The 25,078-nt window shown below is 41.9% G+C and overlaps 1 protein-coding gene across 1 annotated transcript in view; it reads left to right on the top strand.

Annotated features, from left to right (window-relative positions):
- LOC116580062 (zinc finger protein 626-like) overlaps positions 1–25,078 on the top strand; it is a 41,309-nt gene that overhangs the window by 3,049 nt on the left and 13,182 nt on the right. The window contains 2 exon segments of the mRNA XM_032326095.1: positions 6,566–6,635; positions 22,552–22,610. Coding sequence (XP_032181986.1) covers positions 6,566–6,635; positions 22,552–22,610 — 129 coding nt within the window.

Below are 25,078 nucleotides of genomic sequence, written 5' to 3'. Positions count from 1 at the left end.
AGTGGGTTAAGCCGCTGCCTTTGGCTCAGGTCACGATCTCAGGGTCCTGGGATCGAGTCCTGCATTGGGCTCTCTGCTCAGCAGGGAGCCTGATTCCTCCTCTTTCTCTATCTACCTGCCTCTCTGCCTACTTGTGATCTCTCTCTGTCAAATAAATCAATAAAATCTTAAAAAAAAAAATAAAGCTGTAGGTTTGGTTGGGTGCCTGGGTGGCTCAGTGGGTTAAGCTGCTGCCTTTGGCTCGGGTGATCTCAGGGTCCTGGGATCGAGTCCCGCATCGGGCTCTCTGCTCAGCAGGGAGCCTGCTTCCCTCTCTCTCTCTCTCTGCCTGCCTCTCTGTCTACTTGTGATCTCTGTCTGTCAAATAAATAAATAAAATCTTTTAATAAAAAAAAAAGCTGTAGGTTTGTGTATTCATGTAGAGTCTGTAGTGACAAGACATTTCTCTTTATTTCTTTCTGCTCCTTGAGCAAAGAACAGTCTTTTTGTGCATTGCATGGTTGCATTGATTTGTCAAAATTTGGATACATAGGAGTCACTTAACTTTTAAAGACTAATTTTGTTTGATCTAACATTTTTCAAATGAATGCTTTTCCTTAAAAAGAATAAAGTAGTAAAGGGGTCAATTCAATAAACAGATACAACTTTTATAATTATTTATGCACTCAACATAAAAGCACATAACACGTGAAGCAGCTATTAGCAGACAAGAACAGAGGAAGATAACAGCAATACATTAGAAGGGGACTTCGATATTGCGCCTTCAATAATGGGTAGATTATCCAGACCAAAAATCAGTAAGGGAACATCAGATCAATGATAAGAGGCAGGCAGACGTCCAACACTATCCAACAGTGTCTGAGAACACATTCTTCTCACATGCACATGGAGCATTCTCCAGTATAGAGTATGTGTTGGACCACAAAACAAGTCTTAATAAGTTTATGATTGAAATGATATCAAGCACCTTTTCCAACCACTATGATGTGAAACTAGAAGTCAATTAGAAGTACAAAATGAGAAAATTCACAAATATGTGAAAAATAATCAGGCAACTTTATAATAGCCAAAAGAATGGAAGTACCTTGAACATCGTCAGGTGAGTAGATAATGGGAATATTTACAATGTATACGGGATAGAATTAAAATACATTTGAAAGTTGCTTAGACAATAGCTCTTAAAATTCTTAATCACATGAAAATTTGTAAGTCTCTGAGGTGATAACTTTTGCAATATATGTAAACCATAGGGCACATTAAAATATGTATTATATCTCAATGAGACTAAAAAACTATGAAATAAGCCAATTAATAGTTTCCTAGCCACAGGCATAAGAGGATAGGGATGGTGATAGAGTATGAATTCTCTTTAAGAGGTAGTTCAATACAAAATTGACTATGGTGTGCTTGCACCAGTGTATGAGGTAGTCAAAAACCTCTCTGCACATTTGTTGTACAATTTTATTCATTTGACACTTGGAACACAAATGGGGAGGCCTGGCAGAGGGAGAGGGAAAAGTAAACTCCCCAACTAGCAGGGAGCCAGAGGTGGGCCTCAATCCCAGGACTCTGGTATTATGATTGAGCCACCCAGGCACCCCATCTGTTCCACTTGTACATTTTATTTTTTTTAAGATTTTTTTTTAATTTATTTGAGAGAGTATGTGAGAGAGAATATGAGAGGGGAGAGGGTCAGAGGGAGAAGCAGATTCCCCAGTGAGTGGGGAGCCCAATGTGGGACTCAATCCCGGGACTCCAGGATCATGACCTGAGCTGAAAGCAGTTGCTTAACCAACTGAGCCACCCAGGCACCCCCACTTGTACATTTTAAATGGGTGAATTATACACCATGGAAATTGTGTGCAAATAAAAATATTACAAGGAACCCCAAATAAGACATGCCTATATAAGAAGACTTAGTATTATAATATCTGAAGACTACATAAATTCATCTATTAAACACACACACACTTGTAAGTTTTCAACGGAAATTTAGGATTTAACTTTCTTGTGCATCTTAAGTTTTGTGATGATACAAAAGCAATTTTCAAATGCACACAGGAAAGAAGGTCTGTCAACGTACACATACATGAGTTACATTCAATGCTTTGATGTTGGATGAAGAAAATGTAGAGATGTGAAAATCTGTCAGTTTAAGAATCAGTAGAATGGATATCTGTAATTCTGTGTTTTTAATATCTATATTTCTATAGATCTCTGTTTCTCTATATATCTCTACATATATAGAAGGAAGGAAAGCTTTCTTTATGAATTGCCTAACCTAAGTGTGACAGAAGGCAAGTCTGATATCAGCAAGGAGGTCCAGCAGGCCAAAAGGCCAGGGAAGAGCTGATGTTGAAGCTGGAGAATCTGAAGATGGTCTGGAGACAGAGTTAGGTCAGTAGGAAAAGCACCTTTGGAAGATACAGCTAATTACTATGTTCTCCAGAATAGACTGTCTAGTAACTGGTATGGATTTATTTGCATATAACTTTAATATAAACTATTTAGAAAAAATACAGATAATTTCTAGAAAGAGTTAAACATCATCTCAGAATATTTTGACTAAATGTATGAGAGTATACAGCATTTTCAGGCATACATTTGAAGCATGTGGAAGCACGCCTTCCACAAAAGACAAAACCAGAATTATGGTGGATGTTTCATTTAACAATATAATTAAGAGCATATCCATTTTTCTTAGATGTTATAAGTAAAAAATTTGTATTAGCCAATGAGTAAATATTTTAATTATCACATAGGATTAAAAGACAATATCTCTGCAATTAAACCTTATTTTTCTTTTCTTTTCTTTTTTTTTAATATTCCGTTTATTTATTTGACAAGAATCACAGCTAGGCAGAGCAGCAGGCAGAGGAAGGGGGGGAAGCAGGCTCCCGACTAGGCAGGGAGCCTGATGTGAGGGTCAAACCCAGGATCCTGAGATCAGGACCTGAGCTGAAGGCAGATGCTTAACCCAAGGAGCCATTCAGGTGCCCTGAACCTTATTTTTCTTTCTTTTCTTTTTTCTAAATCTTTTTTTTTTTTTTTTTTAAGAATTTACTTATTGGGGCACCTGGGTGGCTCAGTTGGTTAGGCGACTGCTTTCAGCTCAGGTCATGATCCTGGAGTCCTGGGATCGAGTCCCGCAAGGGGCTCCCAGCTCCATGGGGAGTCTGCTTCTCTCTATGACCTTCTCCTCGCTCATTCTCTCTCTCACTGTCTCTCTCTCAAATAAATAAATAGAATATTAAAAAAAAGATTTTACTTATTTATTTGACAGACAAAGATTACAAGTAGGCAGAGAGGCAGGCAGAGAGAGAGAAGGACCCAGGCTCCCTGCTGAGCAGAGAGCCTGATGTAGGACTGAATCCCAGGACCCTGAGACCATGACCTGAGCTGAAGGCAGAGGCTTAAACCACTGTGCCACCCAGGTGCTCCTGTCATAGGATTTTAAAGGCAGTGTCAGTAAGAACTGATGTCAGGGTATGAAATGATTTATTCCATTCCCTATAACACTTTTTTTTTGGTATTCAGAATTCAGCAATGCTCTTGTTCATCCTCTAGTGAGTTTTTTAAATTCTGGCGGAGCTAAGTACTCTGCATTTTTCAGGACTTTGCCCTTTACTGGGGTCATTGACCCCATCTGGATTACATTGCATTTTCTTTAATCCCAGTCTAAACCGAGTAGCCCAATATCCTATGCTTACTAAGCGCTACAGGCTGTCCCTCCTCTTTGATATCCAGAACCTGACTGCCAACTCCAAAAGGAATCTTGGTGTCAAAACTGAAACACCCCCAAAGCTAACCTTCTCGATCTTTAGGTCATTCCTTCATGGTGAGAATTGTTCAGGGCATATACACAGCCCTAAGACAAAGAAGTGAGAACCGACACAAGATTCTGTGATACGGGAGAAATATTCAGGGAGTCAGCCTTCAGTAGAACAAGCAAGTAAGGAAACCAGTCAATGAGAAGAAGCCCACTGTGAAGGACACCTCAGAGGAAGAGAGGTAAAGGGTTTCAAGTTGTAAAAAGAACAGCCTCTGAGTGAAAGTTTCAAAAATAGAAATATTTTTCTCTAACTATGGGCCAGGATGCGTGTAAGGGAGACTTTGAAACCATCCCTACTCTAATATCCGTTTTCTGATGATTATCAAGAGACCGTTGATGTAAGGAAGTAAGAGGTATTCAAAAAAGCCTCACATCGTGGGTTTCACAGAGCAGCTGTTTGGCTCAAATGCACTTTGTGATATTTTCTCTTCTTTAAAAAAGATTTTAGTACCAAGCGCAAGCTCAGCATGCATTTCCCCCAACTTTCCACCACGCACAAGACTTCACACATCTCACTGTATCGATAACAGTTTCATTTTACACTGGTGTGAATGGAGAAAAAGGTGGTCTGATAATACCAATAACTTCATTTCTACCCAAAACTGGGTCAAAGGTTGACGTTTCACAGTGGCGGCATCACATGGATTGTTTCATAACGCAAATACTCTGGACGTACTATGATATCTCACATCGTGCTTGGACACTGGCACACACACAGATGAGTTTGTCTAATAAGTCATTCTGTTCTCAGGAAATCCAAGTTGTCCTGGGGCAGATTCCTTTTCCTATTATACTGCAATAGTTCATCTAACATAATAAAAACCCCAAGATTTCTTCATACTTCATACCGACCTGTAGAGTATTTATACCTAAGAATATTGTGAAAACAAAGTAAAAAAATATGAATTTAAAATGTCAAGGTATAAGAGACAAAGCTAAGCAGAGATCTAAATTAGTTGAAAACCCAGCCATCAGGATTTATTCCTGCAGCACAATAGTTAAAGCACTGTCTGCTACAATACAGCACTCTGTCCGTAAGCTGTATGTGCATTTTCACATATAAATATGTGAAGTTTAAAATTCTAAAACTTGATGGATTCCTTTCGCACATTGAGGTCCTTCATCCATTTTGAGTCTATTTTTGTGTGTGGTGTAAGGAAATGGTCCAATTTCATTTTTCTGCATGTGGCTGTCCAATTTTCCCAGCACCATTTATTGAAGAGGCTGTCTTTTTGCCATTGGACATTCTTTCCTGCTTTGTCGAAGATTAGTTGACCATAGAGTTGAGGGTCTATTTCTGGGCTCTCTATTCTGTTCCATTGATCTATGTGTCTGTTTTTGTGCCAGTACCATGCTGTCTTGATGACGACAGCTTTGTAATAGAGCTTGAAGTCCGGAATTGTGATGCCACCAACGTTGGCTTTCTTTTTCAATATCCCTTTGGCTATTCGAGGTCTTTTCTGGTTCCATATAAATTTTAGCATTATTTGTTCCATTTCTTTGAAAAAGATAGAGCGTATCATGCTTAGCGAAATAAGTCAAGCAGAGAAAGACAACTATCATATGATCTCCCTGATATGAGGAAGTGGTGATGCAACATGGGGGCTTAAGTGGGTAGGAGAAGAATAAATGAAACAAGATGGGATTGGGAGAGAGACAAACCATAAGTGACTCTTAATCTCACAAAACAAACTGAGGGTTGCTGGGGGGAGGGGGTTTGGGAGAAGGGGGTGGGATTATGGACATTGGGGAGGGTATGTGCTTTGGTGAGTGCTGTGAAGTGTGTAAACCTGGTGATTCACAGACCTGTACCCCTGGGGATAGAGTATTATGCCTCCATCAGAAAGGATGAATACCCAACTTTTGTAGCAACATGGACGGGACTGGAAGAGATTATGCTGAGTGAAATAAGTCAAGCAGAGAGAGTCAATTATCATATGGTTTCACTTATTTGTGGAGCATAACAAATAGCATGGAGGACATGGGGACTTAGAGTGGAGAAGGGAGTTGGGGGAAATTGGAAGGGGAGGTGAACCATGAGAGACTATGGACTCTGAAAAACAATCTGAGGGTTTTGAAGGGACGGGGGGTGGGAGGTTGGGGTACCAGGTGGTGGGTATTATAGAGGGCACGGATTGCATGGAGCACGGGGTGTGGTGCAAAAATAATGAATACTGTTATGCTGGAAATAAAAAAAAATAAAAATTATAAAAAATAAATAAATAAATAAATAAATTACCCATGTGTGGATACAAAAAAAAAAAAAATTCTAAAACTTTAAAAACTGGCTAAATTTTTTTTTCAGATTTAAAATTTTTTTAAGTTTTTAAAATTGTGTGTCTGTATCATTTTCCTCTACAAATTAAATCTCTGTATGGGCCCATATTACAGAGTCATGAAGATTTTTAAAAAGTAACGCATGAAAAAAATAAATTAAAAAAAAAGTAACACATGTACATTGTTCTTTTCAGTGTTCCATGCACATTCCAATTTCAAGGGTATTATGGTTGAACATTGGAAGCCTTTTAAGAAAAGGAAGTATATTTTTGTAATTTTCTTTGAGTAGGAACTAGTAAGAACTGCTACCTATTGACTTGCAGCTGCTATGCTCCATTGAATGCCTGCCTCATATTTCCATGGATCTCAGGCAACAAAGATGAACCACAGTCATCTGGAAGCCAGTAGGATAGCCTGTAAACACTTGACAACAGGCGTAACATTTTTTTATTACAGGGTATAGTTGGAAACCTGAAGTTCTTTCTTCTTCATCATTATACCTTCTTTTTCACTCCCTTGGGCACAGGTAAGGTCCACAGATGTGATTCTCAAACACGTGACCATAGGCACTTCTTACTTACATTTTTCTAAAGGAGTCAGGCAGGCAATGGCAGGCTTGGCACCAAAAGACATTCTCAAAGATTTTTTTTTAAGATTTTATTTATTTACTTGACAGACAGAGATCACAAGGAGGCAGAGAGAGAGGGGGAAGCAGGCTCTCAGAGAGCCTGATGCGGAGCTTGATCCCAGGACCCTGAAATCATGACTCGAGCCAAAGACAGAGGCTTTAACCCACTGAGCCACCCAGGCGTCCCTCAATGATTTTGAATACAAACTGTGTTCTAGCTTCACAGCGTGGGCAGGGGTGTGTCTCTTGGCACCGCCTGCCTCCCGAGTGTCTTTCAGGTGATCATGCTCAGTCCCTGGAACTTCAGGTGGGCAGAACTCCAAGTGAAATCTCCTGAGTACATTGAGTTCAGTGTGTTCCTTTATTGGGTGCTATATACACTAATCAATGTGATTTTTCCTATGTGTGTGGCTGGCAATTTGAGTAGTAAACCCATCATGAAGAAGAAGATTTTGGACACTGTTCTGCTACATTTCAAGAAGAACTCAGTGCCAAGATTTGCACATGGCTGTTACTCCGTGGTGTTTCACCTTTGGGGCTCATGATCTGGGCCAGTGGCTCCCTGCTTTCCATGCTGCCCAGGCAAAAGAAGCAGGGGTCCAGCACATTTGTAGAAATTGGGTTTTCCCCAGACCCTCCCAGCAGACCACAGTCACCCAGAACATCCTTGTCATGCTGGGCACCTTTGTATCATTGAACACCCTTGCCTCTGTCTTCAGGGGTGCAGTGCTCTTGTTCCTAACCCCAACTTTTTGATGGGGAACATCTCTGCACTATCTGCTGCATGTTTTCCACCTGTCTGTCCATTTCTTCTCATGAGCAATGACTCCAGTCTATCTGGGCTCTGTTGTGGCTGGATAAGGAATTCAAGTCCCTTAATATAATTAGAGATGTAAATTCTATGTTTTAACAATGTTAAAATGTTTACATTCATTCATCTCCCACAGTCCTAAGCTCTATTATTCAACACAGTACAGGCAAGCAGTGACCAAGACAGACTGAGCTTTGTCCCAATAATTAAAAGTAACCTATAGTAGCATTTGTAAAGGAAAAGCCATGAATTTATCGTGGCCTTGTAGAAATCAAATGATTAATGTTTACAGTGGAAAAGTTCAGTCAGAGTCTATGTGCTAATGAATTGTTAGGTGCTAAAACAAACAGCAGATTATTGACATATATTAGAGTGTGTAAATTTCAATGTGACAAATGGGAATTTAGGACAGTGTTATCCACAAGGATGCACATATGAGATGGTCATTCAAGAAATGGAAGAAGACTATGGACCCATGGAATAATAGGCTGTGGTCCAGCTGGATGGCAAATTCTGTTTGAAGCCGCAGAGAAATGGTCACTTAGAAGCCTTGCACAATGGATCCTGGTGAGATGGTATTCATTTGAAAATGCGAAGTTTTGGAGGAACCTTAGTATATTTAAATTCGTGTGAAAATGGGCACCTATGAACTTAAATGTGGAGGGCAAAAAAGATGTACTTGCTAGCCTTTTATCCAGTGTACATGAAAAGTTTATATACACACAGTCTTGGATAAAGGCATAATTGGGGGGATCTAGAAAAGGTAATTCTTTTCCTTTATTTAGGGATTGTATCAATTAACCATATTGGTATTATGACTTTTAGTGGTTCACCAGCCTAGTCTTCAGTGTGAACAAGTTTATAATGAAGTAGTCAGTCAATTTGGAGTAGATGATAAATACACATAAAGGATATTCTTCTTCTCTTCAGAATTATGTTAATACCGCTCTCTGTAATCACATTGTAAGCTGATTCAGGATATTAAGCATTCAAGAAAATAGCTCACTTCGACCTACTGATCTATGTCATTTTCTAAATATTTACATATATTTATAAATATATAAATTATATACATTTCATTTATATATGTATAAGATGACATAGAATATATATAATGATATATATAATAAAGACAAAATTGTATATATATATATATATATATATATATATGGGATACATAATAATACATTTATGATCCTGTTTATTTTTGGAAAAAATATTTTATTTACTGATTTATTTGTCAGAGAGTGAGAGAGAGCGAGCACAAGCAGGCAGAGGCAGAGAGAGAAGCAGGCTCCCCACTGAGCAAGGAGCCCAATGTGGGACTGGATCCCAGGACACGGGGATCATGACCTGAGCAGAAGGCAGCAGCTTAACCAAATGAGCCACCCTGACGTCCCTATGATCCTGTTTAAATGTGAGTTTGGTGGTTGGTGGAAGTGAGATTTTTTTAAAGATTTATTTATTTATTTATTTATTTCACAGAGAGAGAGAGAGAGCGAGAGAGAGAACACAAGCAGGGTGAGTGGGAGAGAGAGAAGCAGGCTTCCCACTGAGCAGGGAGCCCAATGCAGGGCTCAATCCCAGGACCCTGGGATCATGACCTGAGCCAAAGGCAGACACTTAACTGACTGCCACCCAGGCACCCCTGTAGGTGAGAATATTTTTAAAAATAATTTTCTCAGTTTCCAATTACCAATTGTAAGTTTCTGTTATGAGGTCATACACTTGCAACCAGCGTTAATACTGTTAAAAGTGTTTCTTTTTCAACATCCCTGGAGAGCAAAAACGCTGTTATATGAGAGACAGAAGAACATGCTCAAGTCTGACCCATGAGGGATGGGCACCAAGCTTGAGGATTTCACTGGATGTTATGTTTCCCTGAGAAATTCTGGAAATGTAATTTCAGCTCCTCCTTAATCTTCAGACCATGAAGTTGTGCCTAATTCATAAGCAGAAAAAAGCAATCAAAGAACTTGATAGATTTAGTGATGGAAGAATTAAAATGAAATGACAATAATTTCATTTTTTTCCTTAAGATTTTATTTATGTATTTGTCAGAGAGAGAGAGTTAGCACCAGCTAAGGGAGAGGAAGAAGGAGGGGAGAAGTAGACTCCCTGCTGAGCAGGGATCCTGGTGTGGGACTCCATCCCAGGACCCTGGTACCCTGAGGTGAGCCAAAGGCAGATGCTTAACTGAGCCACCCAGCCCTTCTAATAGTAATTTCTATTAAGTTAATTTGCATGAGTGAAAATCAGTTTGCAAAGTAAAGATTAACGACACTTGGCAGGAAAATAGAATCTCACAATATTGATCCCAAGATTAATAACAATTCTAAAGAGAACAAAATCCATGAAGACCACAGATGTTTTAAAAGAGCTTCTTACAACAAAGAGACCAGGAAAAGAACGTTTAATAAGCAGATTGCACTATTTAAAAAAATATCAGTGACGTCATTTTTTTTAAAAGATTTTATTTATTTATTTGACAGAGAGAGATCACAAGTAGGCAGAGAGGCAGGCAGAGAGAGAGAGGAGGAAGCAGGCTCCCCGCTGAGCAAAGAGCCTGATGCGGGACTTGATCCCAGGACCCTGAGATCATGACCTGAGCCGAAGGCAGCGGTTTAACCCACTGAGCCACCCAGGCGCCCAGTGACATCATTTCTAATTGAAGAGCACTGAGCACTGAATGGTTACCATGGTTCTTACTTTTTCAATTTTGTAATAAGCATTCATTTCCTAATTATTGAACAAGTATGAAAACTGACACAATCCTTTGATATTTCAAGGAAATCAATCCACATCTGACCCATCTCCTTCCCAAAGCAACCGCAATCACGAGGGGATGGGTTAGAGCCATAACTGGGGGCAATGCACATTCTATACATACAGTTACCACGTCTACACACTCAGACATTCAAATACATGATCACATATACTCAAACACAGTCCCTTCCCTACTCACACATTGAGTCCCACGTTCACAGGTACCCGTGCAGAAGCAGAGACAACACTTACAGATTCCTCCAGCAGCACACACTCATAATGAAACAGCCTTCCAATGACATAAGCTCATAGAAACATTCTGGGGCTCATAAATCTCATTTATTCACATGAGAGAGTGTATCTCCAGGAAGTGTTTGTATATGGAAAAACGGGGTCAAGGATGGTACTCTGGATGCCTGAAAACCAAGGCTCTTTCTACTCTGTATACTCCTTCCAACTCAGAAAAACTCCACAGGGACCATATTCACAACATGTGCCATGGAAAGAATAAGGAGCAGTGCCACTTAAGGTCAAGGTGTGTGGCAGGAAGACAAGGAGTGATACAGTGGGATAAAAATGAGGGGCATGGGAATAAATGGAGTGCACAGAGTCTGGGGGCTTAGGGTAACAGAGCCACAGGAGAAGGGAAGACAGGACCTGTGTTAGATTTCTAGGGCTGCTGTAACAAATTAGCACAACTGAGTGGCTAAACAACTCCAAAAATTCTGTCTCACATCTGAGAGCTCTTAGGTTCTTGGAGTCAAGCTGTTGGCAGAGCTACACTTCATTTCAAGAATTGAGTCTTTCCTCTTTCTAACTCCTGGGGACTGCCAGCTATTCTTGATCTTCCTCGGCTAGTAGATGCACCTCTGTCTTTTTCCTCATCATCTCACAGTGTTCTGTGTGTGCCTAACCTTCCCTCTTCTCATTAGGACAGCAGTCATTGAATTCAGGTTTACCTGAACCCATATGAACTCATTTTAGCTTTACGTCTGCAAACATCCTATTGCCCAACAGGATTACAATTACAGTACTGGGGATTAAGATGAGCATATTTATCTGAGGCACATGATGTAACCCACAACAGGGCAGAAAGGCACTGGGGACTTAAATGTCATGGAGGGGTTAAAGTGCACTACAAGTTTTAAGGTTTGGGGAGTAGTATGCAGGGATATTTAGGATATGAGGCATATGTGTGTTGTGGGAATAAGAGGGTGAAGGAAACCTTGGGAAAGAAGAGAATAATGGGTGATGAACTGATTAGCAAAAAGGAGTTAAAAAGCGAGGTTGGGTAAAAGGCATGCCAACCTTATTGCCTAGGAAGGATTAAAGAGCATAGCGGTGGAAGAGGGATAGTTGCTGGTGAATGGAGGCCTGAGGTGTTCGTGCTCTAACCAGAGATGAGTGCCGGGAAAAAGGCTGATGCCTAAGGAACATAACAGACAGAGGTATTTAATGTGGGTGGAGGGGATCTTCACAGCTGTGAGAGCAGTGGGCATCAGTAGGCTCAAGGGCCCATGGGAAAGTCAGGAGTGTAGGGTTCGGTATAATGGGTGTGGGGTCATGGGGAAACTGAGGACTCCTGAGAAAGGAGTCCTGCCTTTATGCAGTAGACATAAAAGGCACAATAACTGGTCTGAAGTTGTTAAAATGATGTTGTGGCGGGAGGGCGATAAATGATAAAGGAGGAGGAGGAAACAATGGAGGATTCAGGGACAATGGAGGGGAGTTTGGACTGTGGGTTCTAGAATGAGGTGAAGAAGGGTTTATTGGTTTCTAGGTCTAAAATGCACAAGATGAATGAGGAAGAGCATGAGAAAGCCTAGAAGGGTCATTTGGAGGGACAGTGCTAGGGTTCCTGGATATCTGCAGGTCATGAGAGATTCAGGCCCCCATGGGGGTTAGAGGTAGAGGGTGGAGAGGGGTGGAGCAGGTGTGATGGAGTTCCAGGAGTTCTACTGGAGGTCACTAATTCCGTCTCCTCCTCATTAATTCCCTGATTTGCATTTGATTCACAATTGTCAACAGTTTCTAATTTCAGCCCATGAGGCAATAACCTTACGTTTATAAAACACTCAGGAAGCTTTTCAATGGAATATACAGTAAAGGACCACAGGTAAAATTGTGAGTCAACCATGAGAGTCAATATTTTCTCTCTTCTTTGGGGATACTGTGGACAAGGGGTGACATTGGAGAAGGCATGTGTCAACAGGAGGAGATGAATGTTATCAACAAGAAATAACCCTGGAGGTAGAGTCCCTGCTAGAGGCTGCATAGAAAGTCCAGTCCCTCATAAAATCTTGATTTTGACCTTGTTGGACCCTAAACAGAAAACCCAGCCAAGCCCACTGCAATTCAGACCTTCAAGTGGCCTAAACATCTTGCCCATGTTGCAAGAGGACTCAATGTTACATGTTTCCCTGTCCTGCTCTGCCCATTTTTGCACATGTGCATGACACAGCAGTGTGACTCTATCCTCAGTTTCCCCATCCTTCACCCTTGGTAATGGCTTCTCACTGCTCCTGGGCAGAGAAGTTTCCACCAAATGCTGCCCATGCACACAAAGGACTTGTGACACACACAGCTCCTCTCAAGGCCAAACCTGCAGTCAAGTGCTCCTCCCTTCACCTACTCAGGTCTCAGAGGACCCACCTCCAGTATCATCTCAACCAAGCCAGGACATCTGAGTTCACAGTTCAGGCAAGCTGGGGCCTGAGTCTATGGACAGACCAGTCTGTCAGCTGACCAACATTGTTATTACACCCAGAGTTTTTGATAGCCTCTCTGGTTTCTGCCTGTCACGGTATCAACACATCACAAAGGCACAGATAGGGAATGAGCTGAACCCTTCAAGGTCCTGAGTCAGGCACCTGCCATAATTCAGAGGACCCCAGAGCAGGTGGGGATCAGGGGCTGGATATCCACCATCACTCTGTGCAATGTGAATGCATAAGGCGCCCATCATTCCCACCTCTCCAGTGGACCTTTGTCACCCCTAGATTTCTGTTTCCTATTTTAGGCCCTAATATTGTAAACACAGAGCTCAGTTGCCCAAGAATTTCCATTGGGAATAGTCCCTCTGGCTAAAGGTGACTGCCAGCGCCTAACAGAGATTTGTCAGTTCAGATTCTGTGGAAAATGACCTCAGACCACAAAACTGCTCTCCATGGCTCCACTGCCAATCCCTGCTCCTTCCTTCTCAGAACAGCTCTGAGAATAGAGTTTCTGGTGGTTACCTCTCCTGAGGGGCCCGAGCTGGCATTCCCACTGTCCTGAGGTTCAGACTCAGATAAAAGAGAATACAATACTTACAATTTGGTGGTCAGTTTTGCCTTTCTAGTTAAAACAATACTTCCAAGATGACACTTACCATCCCACCTTCCATTCCTGGGATGTCCAGTCATAGTCTATACATTAAAACTAAGTACACGAATGCAAATGATTGATGCATCCAATTTCCCTCAGAGCCTCTAATCCACTCTTTCTCTCTCCCAGTCTGCTCTCTCTATATGTGCCATCACGTCCAACATTACTTTTAAGATTACTGATAGTGTATAAGAAAGAAGGAAATTCTACTCCCAGGGTGGTATGCCAGCATCCAAATCCTCCTGGAAATAAATGAGTATAAGGAAGCCAATTCCCAGGGCTTTAGAAAGATTAATTTATATAATGTCTGTAAGAGTCCCAGCCCAGTGTCCTGGGCCCAGTGCATCCTGTAGTCACACACCCAGACATCATATACCTGGAGCATATAGTAGCTGCTCAATAAACATTCTTTTTATGCATGAGCACATACTATTTATCGCAAACAGCCTTCCTCACACACCACTGCATTACTGAGTCCCAGTAAGGAGATCAGTAGAAATTATCTTTATTGGAGGTGCTAGTAATCTTCACTGGGAATGGCAGTATTTGTGTTGACACAGGATGGTGAGGTATAAGGGATTCAGGTGTACTCTGCTTTTTCTAGCTCAGTGCTACAGGAAATGCAGTCTGTGAACAGTGACTTCCATGGTTGTTAAAAATACAAATTAGGGATGCTTGAGTAGCTCATTTGGTTAACTGTCTGACTTCAGGACAGGCCATGATGTCAGAGTCCTGGGCTCAAGACCATGTGTGGCTCCATGCTCTGTGGGGAGTCTGCTTTTCCCACTCCCTCTGCCCCTCCCCAACTGGTGTACACACATGCATGCATGTGCTCTCTCTCAAATAAATTAAATAAAATCTTTTTTAAAAAGGTTTCTTTTGTTTTAAAAGATTTTTATTAATTTATTTGATAGAGCATGAGAGCACATGCAGGCAGAGCAGGAGAGGGAGATGCAGCTCCCCACTGAACAGGGAGTCCGATGTGGGGCTCAATCTCAGGACCCTGGGACCATGACCTGAGCCAAAGTCAATTGCTTAACCAATTGAAGTACCCAGGTATCCCTTTCTTAGAGATTTTGTTTATTTATTTGAGACAGAGTGAGCAAGTGAGAGTTAGAACATGAGTAAATAAAATCTTCAAAAAAAACCTAAAAAAAAAAAAATTAATGTGTTTCATCCAGACCTCGTGATTCAGGAAATATGAGTATGGAGCCACCGAATCAGTTTCTAATGGAAATCCCAACTGATTTGTACATACATGAAACTCTGGCAAACACTGTTTAGAAAAGGGCTGGCATTTGGGAAACATGCATTGATTAAGGCTGAGTTGTTTACTTCCCCCACATAGTCTAATGAAAAAGAGAAAAATAACAATGATGGCAGAGAGGGTATAAAAAGTTACAAAGGTGCCCCCAAGGACAAGCATGCTTGGGGTCGTTTCTGTTATCTCAGAGACGATCTATGTGTGATATTGTTTCTGTGAAAGTGTTGGCCCCTCAGCTTTTGCATGCACAGAATGGCAACCATAATGAGGCCTACACACAAAGCATCTGTGGTACATCTGAATTCTGTGCAGAGTAAATCTAGTGTTCTTCACAGAGTATATCAGAACAAGATCCAAAGACTACAATGTTTGTGAAATATTTGTTGTTGTTCTTGTCTCATACACACAGAGGACCTGTGATATTTACCAGTTCATGTAGAATCTGGCACAGGATACTGGAGGGGCCAGTGGAATGTGGGACAGTAGCTTAATACTTCTCCCACCTGGAGTCCTAGGACTGATGATAATGGACTAGAAGCCACTCTAGAAGCCACAGTTGCCTGTGGAAACATTGTGATCCTGGTTGCCCTCACATCAGAGGTCTGTTGAAATCTCAAAGAAGCTATATTTAGACAAGCTATAAGGTAGAGTATAGGTCAGCGAATTAGATGTATGTTAGAATAGCTATAGTCTGAGAAAGTCTGTATTTGGAAAATAATGTGCATACAACATTAATGCAATATTTCTTAAGCTTTTACTGGGTACACACACGTGGGATCCATGGTGTTGTGTTAGGAACATGTCAGTGAGTTAATCCTCACTAACCCTCTGATGTGGTACTTTGAGGATGTGGTACTAAGTGTCTCCTATTTTCTCTGAGAACATAGACGCTGAGCCCTGTCTTTCTGTTTCTTTTTCTTCCTTAACACTGATTGTATAAAATAGGAGCTAAATATTGGTTGAAGGTTATACAAAAGCATGAACTGGACCGTAAGAGAACGTTCTCTCTGTTGACTAAAAATCAAATTGGCATGAGATAAACCGAAAAATCAAAATTAAACCATACATATGGAGACTCCACACAGACAGAAAAGTTGCAAAGACTGACAAAGTAAGGTATATGAGGAAAAGAGAAGAATGAGGAAAAAGAACAAGGTAGAAGTCTGGGAACTCCAAGGAAAGAAATGCAATTCACAGGAAGAAGAAAAAGAGAAATACTTGATAAGCAATATTCTCTGGGCCACTCAGAAACAATAGGCTATAGAGAACTTTCCTCAAACAAGCCTAATTAGTTTCCTCCCTGTTTCTCAAACCTGGTTGTATCATAATGTAGTTACCTATGGTGATAGCTGTCATCCTAGGGTAGGTTCTCTCTCTAAATTCTTTTTAGGTAGTGAGGTGGGTGGAAAAGACTTTTGCTGCATCTGCTGGATTTTGATTGGTTTTTAAGTCAAAAAAGTCTTTCTGCCAAAGTGACCCATCATGGAGCAGCCTGGGATTGCCCCACACAGAATGGAGGATATTCAGTTTATTGAAATAAGCCCCATAGAGGAAAAAAAAAAATAGAAAAGAAAAGGTATGAAGTCACATGGAATTTAAAGAAAAAAAAAAGGTTACCATCATCAAAGTAAAGATTAGAATGTTTGCTGCCATCGACTGAAAAAGTGAAGGAAATGTTGAGATGTTGGTCAAATGGTGACTGAGTTAGCAGTCAATGGAGCCCTGACTAAAATGGAGTCAGGAGGTGTCAGCAGGGGGGACTCTCAAGCCTTATCATTCCTAGTCAATGGAAAGGGAAGGTCTTGACTTTACCCCAGTGTGATCTTGGAAGTAGACCATAGTCTATTATTTCAGCCAGAATAAGAGTGTATATTCCCTTCATTTCAACATCAAAAGAACCATTCCATTAAGATATGGGGCTGAATCCATGGGTGGAGTACCTTGGAAGTACAGATTGAGCCATTGGCACCAAAATAGATTTAGGTAATCTTTGTGGGGATCTTCTCTGAAGTGTGCACAAGAGGAATGTCTAAGGTGCTACGGGAGATGGTCATTCATAAGAGCAGTGGTTGAGGTGCCATTTGAGAAATTGTATTAACTTGTGACTCTGCTGGGTCTGGTTTAGGGGATGTGCCAGTGAGAAGGTCTTGTGTCCCCTACAAACCAACTAAGTACACAAAATGGATGCCAAGTAGCACCATCATGGAGGAATTTACCTACATCATGAATAATACCCTTGATATAATCTGTAATATGTCCATCTTGATGTCCCAAGAGTTCCAAGGAGGAGAAAATGATGTGACAGATAAATTGTGGGAAATATAACTATACATCATGTAAAGTCTGATGCCACAAAGAAAACAGATTACTAGTTGTATCATGTCAGTGTGTTACCAAATGGTGGTAGATACTGTCTGTTATCTACAATCTTAAATAAGGTGAGGTAGTTAATTATTGGTGGCCAGATAATACCTCATTCATTACATATAGCATTAACATACTAAAAAGCATTATATTCTATTCATTTAAATATATTCCAATCACACATAGATTAAGATAAGCATTTCAAATTCACTGTGGGATCGTTGTTCAAAATACAGATAGTAAGCATTAAAGAAGCATTCTTGTTCTGATCTAATGATGTAGGTGTACTAATTTCCACAATTTTCAGGCCTGCAATAATTACCAAGAAATGTCAATGTACCCTTCTATGCCCTTGAGGAAAGAGTTAGCTAACCACTCCTGATATCTGGGAAGTTTTCTTTATTTGAACCACATGAACTAATACTCTCTACTTATGGCTGTTGGTATTAGAAAGATGCATCACTATTTTCATGGATTTCCCCTCTTTTCTTTTCTTTCTTTCTTTCTTTCTTTTTTTTTTTTGATTTTTTAAGATTTTATTTAAATTCCACTCAGTTAACACACAATGTTTCTTAGTTTCGAGTGTATAATATAAGGATTCAGCAACTCCATACATCACCCAGAGCTCATCAGGAAAGATCCTGATTTACCCTCCCTATTTATGCCTTCCCCCAACTCATCTTCCCTTTGGCAACCCTCAGGTTGTTCTCTCTGGTTCAGTCTCTGTTTCTTGATTTGTCTCTTTCTCCCTCCACGGTCACTTATTCACTTATTGACTGATTAAATTCCTGGTGTAGATGTGGATTATGGTCACCCTAAAGTGTCTTCTCATTTTTCATTATAATAACAACTGTAATGTGTTCTCTCTCTCTTTTTTAAAGATTTTATTTATTTGTTGGAGAGCATGAGAGAGAGAGAGAGGGACTGAGAGGGGAGAGGGTCAGAGGGAGAAGCAGACTCCCTACTGAGCAGAGAGCCCAATGTGGGACTCCATCCTGGGACTCCAGGATCATGACCCAAGCTGAAGGCAGTCGTTTAACCAACTGAGCCCCCCAGGCACTGTCTTTTGCTTTGTTCCCTCCTATCCTTGAGGCATAGGCAAACAGTTCCAGTCTCTTTCACCCAACCAAACAGATGATGCTTACTACACAAAACAAATTCATCCCAATGTCCCCTCTGGACTCGACAAGAATGGCCTTCTGTAATAGTAACATGTAGGGACAGATAGTGACAAATTTTGGCCCAGATCTAGAGACATGTCTATAACCCTGTCACCCTGAAGAAATTATAGAAAATGAGCCCTCACCTTTCAACAACCTTAAAGATTAAAGGACTAAAAATTGGTCATTGGTGAAATGATGAGAGATAGAAGCAGAAAAATGTTTACATTTAACCTTATGGATAGCCTGAATAGTTTTGATAAGGATCAAACCTGTGGTGGTTGGTACAATCTTAAAGGGTCTCATGACTTCCTGTACATCTCAACCACAGTTAATGCCAAACTGAGCGATAAGCACAAGAGAAATATGGTAGTAGTTTTATGAGTAGAAATTTGAAAAAACATTTATGATGGGTGCACCTGGGTGGCTCAGTGGGTGGAGCATCTGACTTGATTTCTGCTCAGGTCATGATCACAGGGTCCTTGGATCCATTACCCCATGCCCCATGTGGCCTGGGTTCAGAATGGAGTCTGGTTGTCCTTCTCCCTGTGCTCCTCTCCAATAGCTTTCTCTCTCTCTCTCTCTCCCTGAGAAATAAATAAGATCTTTATAGAAAAAAAAATGCATTTGTGATCTAATCCTCCCTACATGACCCCTCTGTCTTGAGCACTGAGCATATAGCCACCAGCTTCAAACAGCCAAAATGAAGCTCTTTTGCCTTTGGGTCCTATCTCATGCTACTTGAATAAACTTACTATGTTGCACCATAAAACATCTCAAGAATTCTTTCCTGATGGCTGTACTCAACAATTCCACTACTATTTTGTTACCAGAAAACCCAAGTGTGGCTGCCAATTGCATGAAAAGCCAATTACACGAGGCATGAGTTTTAACTGAAAAGGAATATGAGGTTTGTTCAGGAGGCTGGCCATTTGGGAAGAAGGTGGATTCTTTTCCAGAAACCAACTCTAATGTTTCTACCTGGCCCAAAGATTTTAATTTTAATTTTTTTTTATTTTAAAGATTTTATTTATTTATTTGACAGAGAGAGATCACAAGTAGGCAGAGAGGCAGAGAGAGAGAGGAGGAAGCAGGCTCCCCGCTGAGCAGAGAGCCCGATGTGGGACTCAATTCCAGGACCCTGAGATCATGACCTGAGCCAAAGGCAGCGGCCCAACCCACTGAACCACCCAGGCGCCCTGGCCCAAAGATTTTTTTAAAACGATTTTATTTATCTGCCAGAGAGAGAGAGAGAGCGTACACACAAGCAGGCAGAGAGACAGGCAGAGGCAGCCAGAGAAGCAGGCTCCCCGCGGAGCAAGGAGCCCGGTGTGGGACTCGATCCCAGGACTCCGGGATTATGACCGGAGCAGAGGGCAAAGGCCCAACCAACTGAATCACCCAGGCGTCCCTGGCCCAAAGATTTTTAAAGAAACATTAGGGCAGTTAATCAGTAAAAAGGGAGCAGAGCAATCGGTAACACTTTTTGACTGAGTGCAGACTCACTGCTGCTACCTATTAAGGAGGTGTTTGTAGGTGATATAATGGGGCCCCAGGCAGAGCTTGTGCAAGAGAGTTCAATTCCAAGGCTTTCTAAGGAAAAAATGCATGATCTATAGATATACAAAAGTAAGACTTGATTAATCAATGACACAGGTAAAGGTCGTTGCTAAACTTTGAGGACGACTAACTTGGGTGGAAGGGCATTGGCATGGCTTTCAAGCAACTTTAAGAAAGGTCCTCTAGGGGGCGCCAGGGTGGCTCAATCTTTAAGCCTCTGCCTTCTGTTCAGGTCAAGATCCAAGGGTCCTGAGATCCAGCCTTACATCGGGCTCCCTGCTCAGCAGTAAGCCAGCTCCTCCCTCTCCCCCTCCCACTCCCTCTGCTTGTATTCCTTCTCTCTCTGTCCCTGTCAAATAAATGAATAAAATCTTAAAAAAAAAAAAAGAAAGAAAAAGAAAAAGAAAAGAAAGCAAGACAGGCTACCCTGGGTCAGGGCCTTCAAAACTGCAAGTGCGCCCAGAGGAAGGGGTGGCATTTTGGTAGGGAAATACCTACAGGATCTAGCCTATTTCAGGAAGAAATGTGTTACTGGGGTCAGCTTAGTCATCACCTGTTCAGGGTGGAACCGGGTGCCTGAAACAAAAGGCTAAGAAGGAGGGAGGAGAGGGTTGCAGAAGAGTGGAAAAGGATGCTTAGTTTAATATCAAGCCCTGCTGATGTTTTAAGGTAGTCATTTTGATTTTTGTTCAAGTTCATGTTTTTACAGGGTTTCAGGTAGTCACCAGGATAACTGAAGGAGACCGCTTCCTGTTTTACCATGAGAAACCACTCAGTATTTTTGAGAATGGGTAAAATAAAGAAAAAGGAGAAAACACCAAATTTCAGGGAGAATGTTGAGGAATTAGAATTCTTATATGTTGCTGATGGGATTGAAAAATGTACATTCCCTTTGGAAAACTGTGTCGCCAGTAGTTACAAAAATAAACATTTACCTACTGAAGGAGCACATCTTCTCACCCCAAAATATGTCTCTCTTAGCAATAAGGATCTTTCTAGGCTGGGTATTTTAAAGAAAGAGTGGACAGGATTGCCCAGGTTATGGGCACCTGTCTTCAGCTCAGGTCATGATCCCAGGGTCCTGGTGATGTGGGAAGCAGAGGCAGAAGAATAATTATTCAATTTCCTTACCTACTGACAAGCCCTTGAAACAGGCAGAAGGACCCCGCACCTTAAGGCTTTGCTCAGGGCAAAGGACAATCCTAGCCTGACCAACCCCCTACCCCCAACCAGGATCTTGTAAGTCTACTTGAACAATTCCTTTAGGAAACTTTATCTCTAAACCTCCAAGATAGTGTCCACAATCATTCCTAAGCACATGACCCACTGATAAACAACTAAAGGGTCTCAGGAGAAGGTTTCTATTACTGGTAATGAATAACATTTTTCCCAGACAATAGCTAGTCCCTCAAGGTCCTAGAAACCTTTCTTCCAAAATTCCTTAGAGTTTTCAGCCCTCCCTAATCTCCTCCCCAACTTAGAAGTATATAATAGACCACTCCTCACATTCCTGGGACAGCAGCTCTTCCTGCCCACAGGTCCTGTCCCCCTGCTTTAATAAACCACCATTTTGCACCATCTTTCTTGGTCATTGGCTCTTGACCTCACCCCACCAAACCTCAACTATGTTCTAGAACTTCATCCCTGGGATAGAACTCCCCAGTGGGATTCATGCCCAATGGGGAATCTTCTTCTCCCTCTGCTACTCCCCCTCCTTGTGCTCTCTCTCAAATAAGTACATAAGATTTTAAAAAGGGTGGGGGTGGGGACAGTAGATAAGGAAAAGCTCTGAAACCTAGTCTGATTATTTTTGTAAGAGATATTTATATTTCTAAGGGAAAACTCCATTTATAAGTCTGTCTGTCTCTCCCTTAGAGTAGCTGAAAGAGGCAGAAAGTACAAATCTCCATAAACTCGGATCTATGGGGAAGACATGCATTAAATCAGAATAACAACTACAGCCTTGATTACTGCTTCTTGCATGGTCACCTCGCCAAATGCTTCCCAATAGGATCCTGTGTGGTGTTTCAAGAAAAGATTATATCCAGTGCCCCTAATTGGATACTTCACCAAGGTCACTTGGTGAAGGTGGAAATAACAGTGTTATGTTAATTAAATGCTCCAGGAGATCCTAGGTGAAGCCAGGGTTAAGGGAAAAGGCTACCCCTGAATAGAAGACAGCTGAGTGCCAGTGTTGGCTCAAGCAGATGTAGCATGGGCTCCGCCTGGTGATTCTAGAAGCATCAGGTCCATGCCGCACACTCTTCTTTCTTTCTGCTCTAGCAGAAGTTGTGTGTCCCTGGTTAGGGAGGACCCAGGAAAGAGAGAAGGAAAAAGTTAAAAACTGTTCTCCAGGGAGAAATTCCTTGTTTCAGAATAGCTCCTGACACAAAGGACTAGGAAATGGGGCCTTTTTTGCATTACAAAGTCCTACCTGCAGGCGAGCAGTTTACAGGTGAAGAGGCTCTCTCTGGTGGTGTCTTTAAAAGCATTTTCTCCTGATGCTGCTGTGGTTTCTCCTAGAATCTTTCCTGAAGACCAACACCAAAGGAGGAAGTGAAGAAGAAATGGCCCTTTCTCAGGTAAGCCTTGTGTCTGACTTCAGAGGTCTTGTCTTCCTTTTCTCCTGAAATTTCTCACATGTAGAAATGGCAAATACCTATTTTTCTAGTTCTGAGGTTTTTGCCTTATGTTTACACCTAATTTTTGAACCTTTTCAGAAATGATACTTAAGATTAGGTCTTTAGACTCCTCCCCTATATGCCAGAGCCTTCTATCCCTTCTCTCCAACCCGGCTTCCAGAGGGCTATGCACAGTTGTCACTTTGAATGAAAGACCTGCCCACCAGTATTGAAAATAATCCCTTGGTGACAGATCCATGGGGCAGGAGTTGAGTTAAGGATTCCTGTTGCTGAAGGGGTCTGGTCGCAGGATATCAGTGAAGGAAAGTGGTCTTACTTAGGTCTTACTAGGTCCCATCATCAGCTCTGTGTAGACTAGGAATAAGAAAATGCACAGATAAGCACTGGATATGAGCCCCTGAATAACTTGGAACATTCTCTGAAAAAAAGGGGTGGGGTCATACCCTTTAGCATGTGGAAAACATACTGTATCTAAAACATACTAGATATTCCAGGACAGGGAAAGTATATATGATCAAAGTGTGTATAAATCCAGTGTATTCTCATAATTTCATTGACATTCTGATTTGCTGGTTAGGGGCTACAAGAATGTGGTGCCTACATGGGATGGGGTGTCTCTTGATCAGATGGGGGCTCTTAAATGTCGGGTGATGATCAGGTGTGGCCCGGGCTAGGGGAAGCAAGAGAACACACCTGAGGCAGAACAAAGGAGCTAGAAGTTCATTGGATACACAGCAAGGGAGCACGGGGCAAAAACTAGGAGAGAGGCTGTCTGCCAGGAGGTGGTGGGTGGGACCTGTTTTTACAGGGGGAAGATGAGGAGGTATGGAGACAGATGGAATATTCCCTTTTTTGGGACTGGGACCTGGCTCTAAGTAGCCCATTGGTTACTTAGGGCCTATGGCTGTTTGGGGGTGGGTCGCCTGATGGGCCTGTCCCTGTTCAGGGCCTTTTCCCATTCCAGTGCTCAAGCCTGTTTGCCTAAAAGTGGCCTCAACAAAGAACACACCTTTGCAGGGTTCTTGTCTGTCTGGAGCAGAAGAAAGAATCTTGGACACAAAATGGTGAAGGGATAGTGTATCAGGTGAAGGGGAGAACAGAAGGAGAGCTTTCTAGAGTGAGGGGGTCCCGAATGGGTTACCACAGAGCACTTTTATGGTTGGTCTTTTCTATAAAAGTTGTTCTTTTATAGAAAAATTGAAGGGCACTTCAGTCTTCTTGATGTCACCCCCCATAGCACCAAAATTACTTCTCCTTTGAATATCTCATCTCTGATGTTTAAAATAAACAAGGTGTTCTGGTTGTGTTCCCTTAGCTCTGCTTCCTTGTGCCTCCTCATTTCTGGGACTTTTGGTGAGCCTGTTCACTTAGCCCATTGCCTATCCATCCCCACCCAACCCTGCCAGTCCCTTACTCAACACCAGTAGTCACAGGTCCTACAGTGTGCCTTAGGCACTCATACCAACTTGTTTCATCACAGCTGATGCTAACTTATTTTAATGGTTTGATGCTTTCTGCCAGATAGCCCCCCTCTAATGCTCATTTGTTCCTTAAATTCTTGAGGGTCTTTGATGGATTTCCTCAGTGATGTGCAGAAACCATCATGTTTCAGCTGGAAATTCCTTAGTTTGTCTTTGCTGGTATAAGGTTTTATAAGGAATAAACATGACACCAGGCGAAATGGCTGCAAGGCAAGGCTTATTAAAGGCATTCTCTGGTGAAGTTTCAGGGCTCAGGAGAATGGGAGCCAAGAAAGTTGCACTGGGAGGAGGTGGTCACCCTCGGGTGAGGTTCCGAGACTCTGGAAAGCAGAGTGGGGAAGTCGCACTTGGAGGGAGTTGGCGGGGTGTCTTTTATCTGTTTCCTGCATAGGTATCAGGTTACCTATGGAGAGGTGACCTGGACATACATACTTTTGGAGGGAGAGTCAAGGGTGAAGGAAAGGGGCAGGGGGGGTGGGGTGGGGGCTGGAAGATGGCAGCACCCGCTGGCGGTCATTTCCATTGTTTCTCCTGCAGTCCTGGATCCTTCGGAGCCGCCGGTCATTTCTGTTCCTCCTGCACTCCCGGAGCCTGCCGACCCAACAGCTGGTAGTGTCTGATCAGGAGAACCCCAAAGCAAAAGAAATGTAGAGGAAAATGAAATGTCCTTACAAAGTGCAACCCACTGATAAATACTAGAGACATGCAAAGTGTGACTTTCTTCAATGATTCACAGGTGCCTTAGAGTAATGCTTTGCTAGAGGCCAAAAGCTACCTCAGGTGGACAGTAGTCAGACCTCGAGGATCCTGTAAGTCCTCTTCAACATATGGAAATCCCTTCAAAATGTCTTTTATCTCTATCCCCATGATGGAAAAGCATATAATCAATGGCTTCTCAAAATCACACTGCAGCTCTTTCTGCTAATG

This window comes from Mustela erminea, chromosome 19 (genome assembly GCF_009829155.1).
Source record: "Mustela erminea isolate mMusErm1 chromosome 19, mMusErm1.Pri, whole genome shotgun sequence".
In the NCBI taxonomy this organism is placed as follows: Eukaryota; Metazoa; Chordata; class Mammalia; order Carnivora; family Mustelidae; genus Mustela; species Mustela erminea.
Note: the sequence above shows the minus strand (reverse complement) of the source record. Positions and strands in the feature narration are given on the sequence as shown.